Raw genomic sequence first — 12,047 nt, 5'->3', positions numbered from 1 at the left:
AATACACAGTAGGGTTTCACAGTTGGCAGTCCAAATTCAAGTGGGAGAGGTGAAGCAATCCACTAGGTACAATCATCAAAACAATGTAATATATTAGACATATCAATAGTCATTTAAGCCAGTATATTCTAATAGGAGAAACTAAGGCCAGACACAAAAAACCACCCAAGTTGCCTTCCTCCACTGTACTACCTATAGTAGAAATTAATTATGAATACCCTTATTTGACATCTTTTATGATATTTCCTGGAAGGTTCCCTAGTATTTTGTGACCTTTTGAGTCACAAAATGTGTAATCATAACTATGCTTTGATAAATCACAGCCTCAAGAACTCAGCCACAGTTGTTCTTTCCTGCAGTTTCACTCCTCATTTTGTCAGGCTCCTAAAACAAAGTTTTCTTTATTCCCACCCCATGTAGTTTTAACTTTGCCTTGACTTTAAATTAATTCACCTGCATCCCAAGAACATGTACTAGGTTTCCACTCCAGTAAGGCAAAACAGATTTGAGTGGATGCCTATTTCAAGCAAAATAACTTGACTCAATAAACCACAGAACATGAAAGTATTAGACTACCACAACACTGCGGACTCTTCTAATCTATTTTCAGCTGAACTGAATCATACTGTCTTCATGATATGTGAAGAATAGCAAAGACATTGTTACTTTTTACCATAATGGAAAGCAAAACATTCTTTCCTTGTGATGTGTCTTAAGTTTTTAAAGACTGTGAGGAAAATCAAACAAACAAAAAAATGCAAACGCAAGACAAGCAATAAATACAGCAAGCATCTTCCTAGTCTGATGGCCTTTACTGTTAAGTGCAAATCCTGGAGTTATAAACTGATCCTTGCCACTACGTAAATGTGTAGGTTTATTACTAACATTTTATTAAAAGAGAATTGAAACACTAGAGAATTATTTCAGAGCAGTTGTTTGGGATGGTGTTGTAAACCTGGAACACAAAGAAAGTGCTTCTCAGTCTTTATCCAGAGATATGAATAAATGGCCTGCCTTCCTTCTGCTTCCACCAAGCAGGAGAATCTACTGAGTCAAACTTTAACTTGTGCTGATCCCACTGTACTCATTCATACACTATGAATCCATTCAAACCTCATAATTTTTTTCTAATAAGCATCACTTTTATGTTTGAAATACAAACAAGCACTGTGGCCCAGAACATCTCTGAATACCTTGCAAGTCTGAAGGCCTCTAAGGTTATTAGAAGCACACAGACATCATGTTGGATCTCGGGATAAGAGTGATTTTCAGCTTCAACTCTCCATTAATTAAACTCCGTATTTTGAGCACCGTAAACTACAAAGCAAGTTAGTTTACCTTTCTCAGCAGAAAAGTTCCTGAAACACATTAAAGTAGGTTTCTTTACATTTCTTCTACATTTTCAAGAATCAGTCAGTTTACAGTCTGCACTGGTGGCTGAAGACAGAGGAGTGGAATTGAGGCACAAGGGAAATGAAGTTCAGGAAGGACAGAGTCTGGATATTGAAATGGGTATGAGAAACCTGGGAGAGGCATTTAGGCACACACTGACCATGACAAGAAAGTATATAAAAGGTGGGTAAGAAAAATACTAAAATTGGAAAGTAAGGACTTGCATATTCCTTTAGTTTCTGAAGAAAATATAATCACATCTGAGTAAACTAAAAACAGGAAACCATCAAGTTTACAGATTTTCTGCTAGACAAAAACAGATTTGATTATTCTGTGGCAGTACATAAATTTCAAAAATATTTTATGAGAGAAAAATAATTATTTAGGGCTGTAACATTAGCAGGAACCAAATATTATTATTATCTCTAAATGCAGGTATTGCTTGAATCATCCTAGAATGATGTAATGGTAACTACAAGAAAATGCCTGCATCAGTATCTTTCCTCAAAATATACCATAAAAACAAAAATTAAAAAAAATTACAAATCAGCAATTCTGTGTACAAGAGATGAGTGACCCATCTTTACAAAGACAAAAAAATAAAGTTATTTTTTTTGGATATATTAATTTAAAATTTGGCCGTTAAAAACTCATGCTGTCAATATCTTTTGGTTCCAAAAGAAATGAAGAGAAAGTATGCAATATAAAAAGTGGCATACCTGAAAAAAAAATTAAAAAATCAAAGATGCTAAGAAATTGGGCTTTTCTTGATTTTATATCTTTATTTTGGATACAAGATGGAATTTATACAACATCAGATTTCTACCCATTTGAAAAAGCAGCATTTATTAACAAAATACAGTGTAGTGATATTACATTTTGAAACTGTTTTGAAAATCCACTCTATCTTCTAAAATATTCAAAGCATTTTTTTCAGTGAATTATAGTATAAAATGCAATTTCATATTTCAAAAGTGAAGTAACAAAAAACTCCTAAATTTGAGATTATCACACACTTTTCATAACTTTCGCCCATTTCTTGAAAAAAAATTGACAACTGTGAGTTCTTTCAGAACTTTGATATAAGTGGATACAGAAAAGTACGTAAGAGCTATAAGGAAAGGAAAGCAACATTTATTTCAGCAGAACAGGACAAATGAACTTGTATCATACGTACAGGCTGGTTTGCGCTCTAGCATAAATAAACAAACACTATGCACATACATTTATAAATATGAAAATTTAATTCCAGATTTAAACAGCTTCCACAGTAATGCTAGAATATGTACAAGAAAAAAATATTCGGATACTTATACCTGTGATCAAAAGAAAAAAAATAAAATCAGAGTTCTGATAGCTTGCATAACAAAGTCAATTTAGGAGGACCAAATTATAAGAAATCCTTATAATGAACTTGAAAGGATTTTTGTTGCTTGTTTGTTGTTTTTTTTTAAAAATAGAATGTAGAATTTCAATTGTAGAAGGAATTCTGAAGTTTCAATGCAGATGGCATTAAAATAAAATAAAATAATAGTGTCAAAAAGATTGAGATATCCAAAGTTGCTATGGTTATAAAAGATACAAAAAATCTATCTTTTATTATTATTTTTCAAATGTTTCCCCCCATAAAAATCTGACTATCGCTTCACTACACATGTTCAGCTGGCAATTTGGGCTGCTACGGGACCAGAACTTGGAAACCAGACATGCTTCTGCACGAAAACTACATGCCAGTATACTTCTGAGAAGTGATGAAGTCCTGGCAACCCTGACCCCTTTTTAGAATAGAGCTACTGATTTGCTCATAAACCAAGGAATAATCTTTCAGATGGTTAGCTATAGCATGAACTATGAAGAGCCTGAGATAGAAAAGACCACATAGTTTCATCCTTACTTGCAGTAGATGAATTTATGAATTGCAGTTCACTTATTATTAATTTGCCTATCAATATATTTTCATCTTTGTTAGAGTCAGCCACCACTGGAAAAGCAGAGTATACTCCCAGTTGTAAAGATCTTAATGATTACAATATAAAGGAGGAAAAAGGTATCGTTCAGAATTTCAGAAGACAGAATGAAAAATAAAGACTGGGATCTCTAAAAAAGAAGTGAGTGTTAAAGCAAACTGCAGAGAATACTGATCAAGACTCCACAGCTGGCAGTATACAATAGACTATTGCAGAGAATTGTTAAAGTGAAAACAACAGCATAGAAAAATTATGTAGAGAGCTTGAATGAGCTGCCTTCTTTTAAAGCAGTATTTTCTAGACTGAATATTCAGTAATATGCTTTCTGTCCAACAGAAATTTATTTATTAAGCACAAAAAGATAGAACTACAAAAACAGGCTAGTACATGTGCTTTCTGCACCACAACAATTTTTGGTTCATTTCATTATTGAGTACTACTCTTACAATGCTGTCATAGCTGAAAAGAGTTATTGCAATTACCAAAACCTTCACTGAACAATAACTGAAGTATAAAAGGCAGTTACAAGTGAGCAACTTGTAACATCAATTTAAAGTCCTCATATTTCTTTTATTTATTAGTTTATTTAGATATGTGCAATGAAGACAGATGTTTATGCATCACCACTAAACAAAAATTATCCCTTAAGAGAAAGGGTATTCTTGGTTATAGAAAGCAGCTGCTATTATAAATCTCAGGAATCTACTTTTGTGAGCTTTATCAGTCCAAAATCAGTTCTCATTCACAGCACTGCTATTTACATTTGTGCAGCTTACCTTTCAAACAAAATGATGCAAATGTAAGTATCACTATACAAAATCAATATGATATATACAGTATATGACCTCAGATCTCATCAATAGATAGATGTTAAAACATAAATAAGCTTGAAAACCCCAAATTATTAGAGTGTTTTCTATGTAATCTTGCAGAGATTGATCCTTGTCACAGTATTGTTAGCACTGATCTGGAATCAAGTATACAATGATTGCTAATGAAGTGTGCAGATGATAAAAAGGCTGGTTGAGTACTGAGCAATGAAGGGAACTGGTCACTAATAGAAATAAGATTATACTCTGGAAAGCAGTGATTCTAGGAAGCAAATAGAAAAAAATGTGAAATATAGTTATATATCAGTGGAATGTTCCAAGAAAAATCCTAGGCAGGATATCCACATAAAATGTAACAGGAGTATAGGGGCAGTAAACTGGAATTACTAAGAAGCAGTACTTGGTAATCCAGTAGTTCTTGTATATACAAAAGTTGAAAACTTGTGAAGAGCAGTGGGAAGATAAAAGACATACGAATACCCTAGAAAAACATGCTTTTCCTTTAAGAGACTATAAGATGTCCATTTACATTTTATTAAAAGGAACCCAAGAGATTATATGTTTATAAACGGTAATTAACAGTACAAGGGATTGTTGTGGTAAAATTATGCTGGCCTTAGCATAAGAACTTATGTCTGAAAGAGTGAGTCATTCATGTTCCACTTATATATCAGGTATGTATTTTTAAATTAGTGGAATCAATGAAATAAAGTAATTCAGATTTTATATAATTTATAAATCTTCAAATAAAACCAGACCTTACAAGTAACAAAAAAGTTACCCACTGGACAAAATTATATGGCTTATGTTATATAAAAGGTTAGAAGCACACTGGCATATGTATCTATGTACCTAAGAAAATCCATTCTAGCCTGAAATATCAAAATATATGTTGGTATATAAACCTTATTAAAGAATAAAAGAATAAAAGTAAAAAAGAATATTTTTTTTTTAATATATGCGAATTCACAATAACACTGGCAGCAGACAAACACAGCAGACACACTTTCAAAAAGTTTTTCATTTGTGTTGAAATTCAAATTACTATTCCAAAATTATAGTGTGGAAATCAGTGAACATCAATTTTACATAACTAAATATATGTAACTGTAAGTAAAAAATACCTCATCCACCACTGTGAATTTGTCAACAATGGAAATGAAAAAGAAGTTACTTAAAATGTTTCTTCTGATCTAGTTCAAATGATAGCTTAATTAAATTTCTGTATGATCAAAAATTTCAACTTAATAATTAAGTAATAACGATGATGAAAATAAATGTTAAATATGTTGTACTTTCCTTCGAGGTAATATCATGGTGTTAAGATTAACAAATGAAAGCAATAAATTTTCCTGGCTAATAGCCCAAACACTTAAACAAACACCTTTTGCCCTCTCATATGGTGCTGAACTAAACAGCTTTGTGAAGGAACCAAACAATTTAGCCAATAATAAGGAAAGTGAAAATATTAATCAACGAATATAATTCTAAAATCATGATAACTTACTTACAATTTAGATGAGAACAAATATCCATGGCTAGCTTGGCAACTGGAATTCATTCATGACAGAGTAATTTCTAAGTGTAACATATACTACAGACTGTTCATTACTGTTGTAATTAGTATATCATATTCTATTAGCTTTCCTGCACAACTGTATTTCTGGAAAAGCAAATATAATTGCTTACCAAGATGGTGGTAACAATTAAAGAGCGATTGGACAGGGAATCTGTGATGTTTGCTGGTTTTCCTTTCTGAGTCTCTGTCATGTTAAGGCCACTCAATGGATCCCAAGTTCCAACCTACAAAACAATAAATTACAGTGTAAGATTTCCATATCCACATCTAGAAAAGAACATTATAAGGGAAACCAGATTGTTACAGGAAAAAAAAAAAAAGGTAATATTTATTATAAATCCTGTTATATTATTGGCTGTCATTACATTTAAAGACTGCTTGTTTAAAATATGATTCACAATACCTCAAAGTGTATTTCATGAAGTGTGACATTAAGTGGAAAAATGTTGCACAGAATGTCTGAAGCTACTCTGAATACCTAATTTTCAATTTAACTTTCATTCTCTAAGATAAACCACATCTGAAGACAACTTAGCACTTATGTTGAAATTCATTTGCAGAGCAGAGAGCGTTGTCTCTACAGGATTTACCCTTTTCTGTAATCAGATAGAAGAGCAGAGCAAAAAGATGTTTTGGGGAAAATGTAACGGAAAAAGCTGAAAGTGGGTTAAGTGTAATAACTTAATTGATTTACAGACATTTTATACCTTGAAATTCTTATTCCAGTAAAGTCAAGAGGATTTTTATCTAAGTAAGGAGGTCCAGGATTATGCTTTAAGGTTCAAGTCAAGGACATCTCACATACTAAACAATAAGTAATGGGGCTTATGATTACATCATTTATCTGCAATTTCATCACTATACAACTAAAATGGGCAAGCAGTAAGTACAATAATCTATTTTTTCACATCAGAATATTTGTATTACTGCCTAAAAAAAACCCCAAAAATGTTTCTTTTTTTGGTTTTAGGCAGGATTTTATATATAATTTCAAATGTTAAAAAATATACATAATATAACGTAAAGATCTTAAAAGTTTTTTCCAACCTCAAAGAGTCTATGATTCTATAATATTGTAAAACTAAATCTAGCCAGAAAATTTTAAATTCTGTGAGTTTTGGCTATATATATGTATGTTTGTATGTATTCAAGTACATATAAACACACATATATATATATATATATATATTTTAAAAATTTTCAACTGATTCCTGAGAAACTGTTTGTATAGTTTTAAGTGATTTGTTGCAGTATGGCTGCCAAGTAAGTTCAGGATGCAGTGTGGTACGGGTTAAATAAAAAGTTTCATTTCTGAAACTGAGAATACAGCAGAGCATGAATCAACAGAAGTTGTAATAAAGAAAAGTCAAATTTGTTCCTTTTCTGCAATTTTCTGTTCCACAGAAATAAATATTTTATCTTTCTTCTGTTCCAAGAAGTCACTCCTTTGAATGGCTGTGATTCTTGAATTTTGGCAATTCAGTAGCTTGTAAACCGATGAAAGAATCATGAAGGGGCAAAAGGACAACGTGTGTCTCAGAAATATAATTGGAAAATAACATCTAATACATCATTTCAAAGTACTGAAACAAACCTCTACCAAAAAAAAAACTTTTTTTCATTTACTCTTTTAATACTGTTTCATTTGGTGACCTGAAAGTATTTTTAGGAAACCCAAAATGTTCAGCCTTGCAGTTTGTCCACAATTAAGAAACTAAACAGATTAAGAACTTTTAGTTGCAATGTTCTGTTAATTATGGCAATCATAGTATTTCAAAGAAATACTGGACTAGAATAAAGCAACAAGGAATGACAAAGACCAGAACTTGAGCCTGTCCCTGCTATTTTTTCACATAATTGAAGCTGGACTAATCTCTATAAGATTCAACTTCAGGTACACAAGTAGCAGAAAAATTTCTAAGGGACCATCATAATCTTATTTGATCAATTTCAAATGCTAAAATCATTTAATCATGTACTTCATTCAAGTTCTCAATTCAAATTTATTTATTTGATATATTGATAAAATATATTGATAAAAGCTAATACATAGTTAGTAAAACACTTCCTCCCTTTTTAACGTAGCCACAGCCACAAGCAAATGTATTAGCTGTTAGAGTTTGGGGTTTATCTAACTACATCCATATAGACTTATAAGAATTATCAACAGCATTACTTTAAAAAGGAACTTCTTCCTTGATAAATTATCGCAATATATTTATAGATGAGGTTAATTGTACTTGTATTGCTATTTTTATGAACCAGAAATCTAAGAAATGGAACAAAAGTTATATGTTCCAAATAAGACATTATTATCTTTATTAATGAGCTCAAACTGAATGACATGCCACAGATTCTGATATACTACTGATATATATAGCTCCTAAATCACACTTCTTCCAGTGAAAACTGCATAAACAGTACAGCAAATTCATTCTTTTCTATTTTTTTAAGCAGTGTTTTAGTTTTAAAGTAGTCTTTTGATTAGAATAGAATTGCTACTGTGTTTTTCAATAGAAAAGTTTAAATACTAAATATGTAGAAAAGGCAAATCAAGGTAGCCTACTACATATAACTGCAATTCAAACAATTTACTTCTACTGCATTACATTTATTTCCAACAAACTTCCCAGTTTTCCTAAAAAGTGAAACAAATTGATACTCTAATATACACCTTAGAGAGAATATTCACACTGCAAATACAGTCACAGGGAGGCTGTTAAGCCCTTTACCCCCTATTCTTTTATTCAGGTCCCCTAAATGGCTAGACTTTTCTGGAGTGAGCATGCCAATTTGAACACATTAACACTTATCCATAGCACAGGACCCAGACCAGGAGTTCCCACAAAGCTGACACTGTGCTCCACAGGGAGACAAAGAATCTCTGTGATACAAAGAATTAGCTTAGTCAAGAATCAGGTTATTCAAGTTCAAACAATCCCAACAAAAGCTACTAAAAGACTCATCATCAAATATCATAGAATATTCTGTAACATAACAATCAGGGTGCTCTTCAAGAACATGGAATACAGTTTCCCAACTACACTTCAGTAATTAAATACTTGCATCCAAGCTTCCATGTATTTAACTGTTAGGTAACTATCCAATTACTTCAGTCCTGCAGAAGATTTGGGCAGACATTTCCATTATTTCATTGTTGCTTTAACAAACCACAATTATTTTTTAGTTGGGTTTGGGGTAGGGGATGGGGGGTGTTGGTGATTTGGTAATTTTAAAAAAAATAAATCTGGTTTTAATTTGCAATGCCTTAATTAAATTGCATCATCTATTCTAAGACAATGGTGGCAAGGCAACATAACTTCTTTACATAACTGGATGGAACAAGTTCTAAACCTGTAAACCTGTAATTAGTAAGTCCTATCAGACTTACTAATAGGAAACGAACAGTAAATTAATCTTTTCCATTTTGTTGGAGATTATGACCACTGAGACAGTCATTACTGAAAGATAGATAAAGAGCAAAACTAGGAAGTATGTGCTGAAAATCTGACTGTAGAGTCATCATTTTCTCAGAATCTGTATTGATTAGAAAATTGCCAGTGTCTATGAAGACATCATCTCTTTAGAGTCTTTTATTATTAGTTTGCCATGCAGTTTTAACCAGGTACACCCTGAGGTTTCCAAATGGCTAATCAATCCTATACCACTGAAGAAAAATTCTTAAATAACACTCATAATACTGACTACTCTATAATAGTACATTTTCAAAACTAAATCTTACTAGAAGTGTTTAAAAATCAGTCATTACCAAAAGACAGAAATCAGCAAATAATGAAGTTTGGTGAATGGTCACACAAATTTAAAATTACTTTTTTCTTTCACGTTCAAGTATTCTCTGCATTCGGTCTCCAAAAAAAGATCATTACAATTGCACTTATTTCCAAAAATATTAATTTCATAGTAAAATGTAATTGGCATGATTTATGAAGCAATAATACTCTAGGAAAAAAGTACTTACCAAATAATAAAAACTAAGCTAAAATATGAGACCTGTTAAATCAGAATAAATAATAATTCAACTTCTGAGTACTGAAAACTACACAGTTTTGTATAGGTATATATATGTATGTATAATTTGGGGTTTAAACCTTTTATAGTTTTATATAGTAGAATAACTAAAGATAATTATGATACATTCTTGGACTGCTATCTAGGATGGAGAGCACTGATTACAGTAATTCTTTGCATAAAATTTATATAGCCTGCTCAGCAAGTAGGAATTTAAGAAGGAAACTATACTGGACTTCAACTCAGTTACTAGTCTCTTTGGGAAGTATTAGTTGGATTTTTGTGACATTTAGCAATACATTTAAGGACATAAAGCTTTGCAAACCTTATCAATATTCTCCTTTTTTCAAGGTTATTGGCCATTAACACAATCTATTTCTGAACTGATCTATAAAGTTAAGCATAAATGTAACTTGAAAGGCATATTCAGGCTTAGAAATTTTTAATGATTGTAGTATAAATTAAAGTTGCATACAAATAAAAAGTTCACAGGTAAATATTTAGAATAGCTATGTCAATTTCAGTATTTTAAGAAGTGGTAGCCACCTCAACCCATTTATTTTCAACAATACGGCATGATCCTAGTTTATCTCCTACAGTGTGTCTAAAATGCATGTTTCCTCTGTAAAATCAAAATGCAATCTGCCACATAGTAAAGATATGTTTCTAGCCAATCACAATTCAGCAAGTTATTTATTTAAAAAAAAATATCATATTGGTAGTCTTTTCTTAGTAACACTCAGACTTTCTTCAAAGCAACTACCCTTATCAAGACCAATCCAATATAATTGTCATGTTTTACTGCCAGCCAGCAATTAAGCACTCGTTCCTTCCCAGTAGGATGGGAGGAGAATTGAAAGGCTAAAAGTGAGAAAACCCATGGGTTGAGATAAAAAAAGTTTAATAATAAAAAAATATATATTAAAAGATTGTAAGGGGGGGGAAATCAAAAGAGGAAAATAAAACCCAAGAAAACGTGAAGCAAAAGGAAACAATTTCTCACTACCAACCAACTAATGCCCAGCTAGTCGCTAACCAGCAACAACCCCCACCAACCTCTGCCCTGCAGTTTTACTGCTGAGTGTGATGTCATATGGTCTGGGATATCCCTTTGGCCAGCTGGGGTCAGCTGTCCCGACTGTGTTCCCTCACAGCTCCTTGTGGCCCCCCAGCCCCATCACTGGCAGGGCAGGCTGAGAAGAAGAAAAGGGTTTTATGCTGTGTAAGCATTGCTGAGCAATAACTGAAACATCAGTGCGTTATCAACACTTTTTTAGTACAAATCCAAAATATAGCCCCATACAAGCTACTATAAAGAAATTTAACTCTATCCCAGCCAAAACCAGTACAAAATTCACCATCACCCCAAAACCAAAGCATTGCATGCTCCTGAAACTTAAAATTCACTGTTTACATGTACTCTAGAGCAGTTTACTGAGCATCAGTCTCATGAGATGTTATCCCCCAAAAGGGCATGTAGTGATAGAACAAGGGGTAATGTTTTACACTGAAAGAGGACAGGTTTAGATTAGATATTTGGAAGACATTCTTTACTTCTGGGTAGTGAGCCACTAAACAGGTTGCTCAGAGCAGTTGTGGATGTCCTAACCCTAGAAGTGTTCAGAGCCTGGTTGGATGGAGCCTCGAGCAACCTGGTCTAGTGGAAGATGTCCCTGCCCATGGCAGTAGCAGCTGAACTAGATTTTTAAGGTCCCTTCCAACCCAAATCATTCTATGATTCTATGATGATTCAATGATTAAAGCAGCTTCTTACTTAAGCATGTTTGGGTAAAAGCAATTTATGAGTAAGCAAGTATTTTTTCAAGTTTTCTTTTTTAATCTCCTTCAAAATTTTCCTAAGAAAAATAATGGTGTTTTGGCTCTGAGACAATCAAAAGTGTACATAAATAATACAGTAAAGTGCCACAAGCATTGCATCAGGAAGGATCACTGCCCTTCTGCAGTGTACCAACTGTCTAACTATACAGCCAAAATCAAAGCTGTATTCAATCCTCAAAGAATTCATAAATGTGTCTACAGTTTGCTATCTTTTCTTTATTATATTTTGTAGATTAATTAGTAATAGTGGTGATTACATCAAGAAAATAATTTCTACTCTAGTGGGAGTAATATTTCTTCCTTATTTATGTCTATATCCCATTTGTGAATTGCTTCATTTATTTTGCCTCTTTTGCCAAATATCATATTAATACCAATATTTCTGGCTTCCGTAGACCGATTAGAGAAAAA

At 32.6% G+C, this 12,047-nt stretch overlaps 1 protein-coding gene across 1 annotated transcript in view; it reads right to left on the bottom strand.

Moving 5' to 3' along the window:
• Positions 1-12,047, bottom strand: part of GRIK2 (glutamate ionotropic receptor kainate type subunit 2) — a 416,129-nt gene that overhangs the window by 173,359 nt on the left and 230,723 nt on the right. The window contains exon 10 of the mRNA XM_055811207.1: positions 5,879-5,992. Within this exon, the coding sequence (XP_055667182.1) occupies positions 5,879-5,992 (114 nt within the window). The remainder of the gene's footprint in view (positions 1-5,878; positions 5,993-12,047) is intronic.

The sequence above is a fragment of the Falco peregrinus genome, chromosome 7 (genome assembly GCF_023634155.1).
Source record: "Falco peregrinus isolate bFalPer1 chromosome 7, bFalPer1.pri, whole genome shotgun sequence".
Lineage (NCBI taxonomy): Eukaryota > Metazoa > Chordata > Aves > Falconiformes > Falconidae > Falco > Falco peregrinus.
This window is presented reverse-complemented; position numbering and strand designations above follow the sequence as displayed.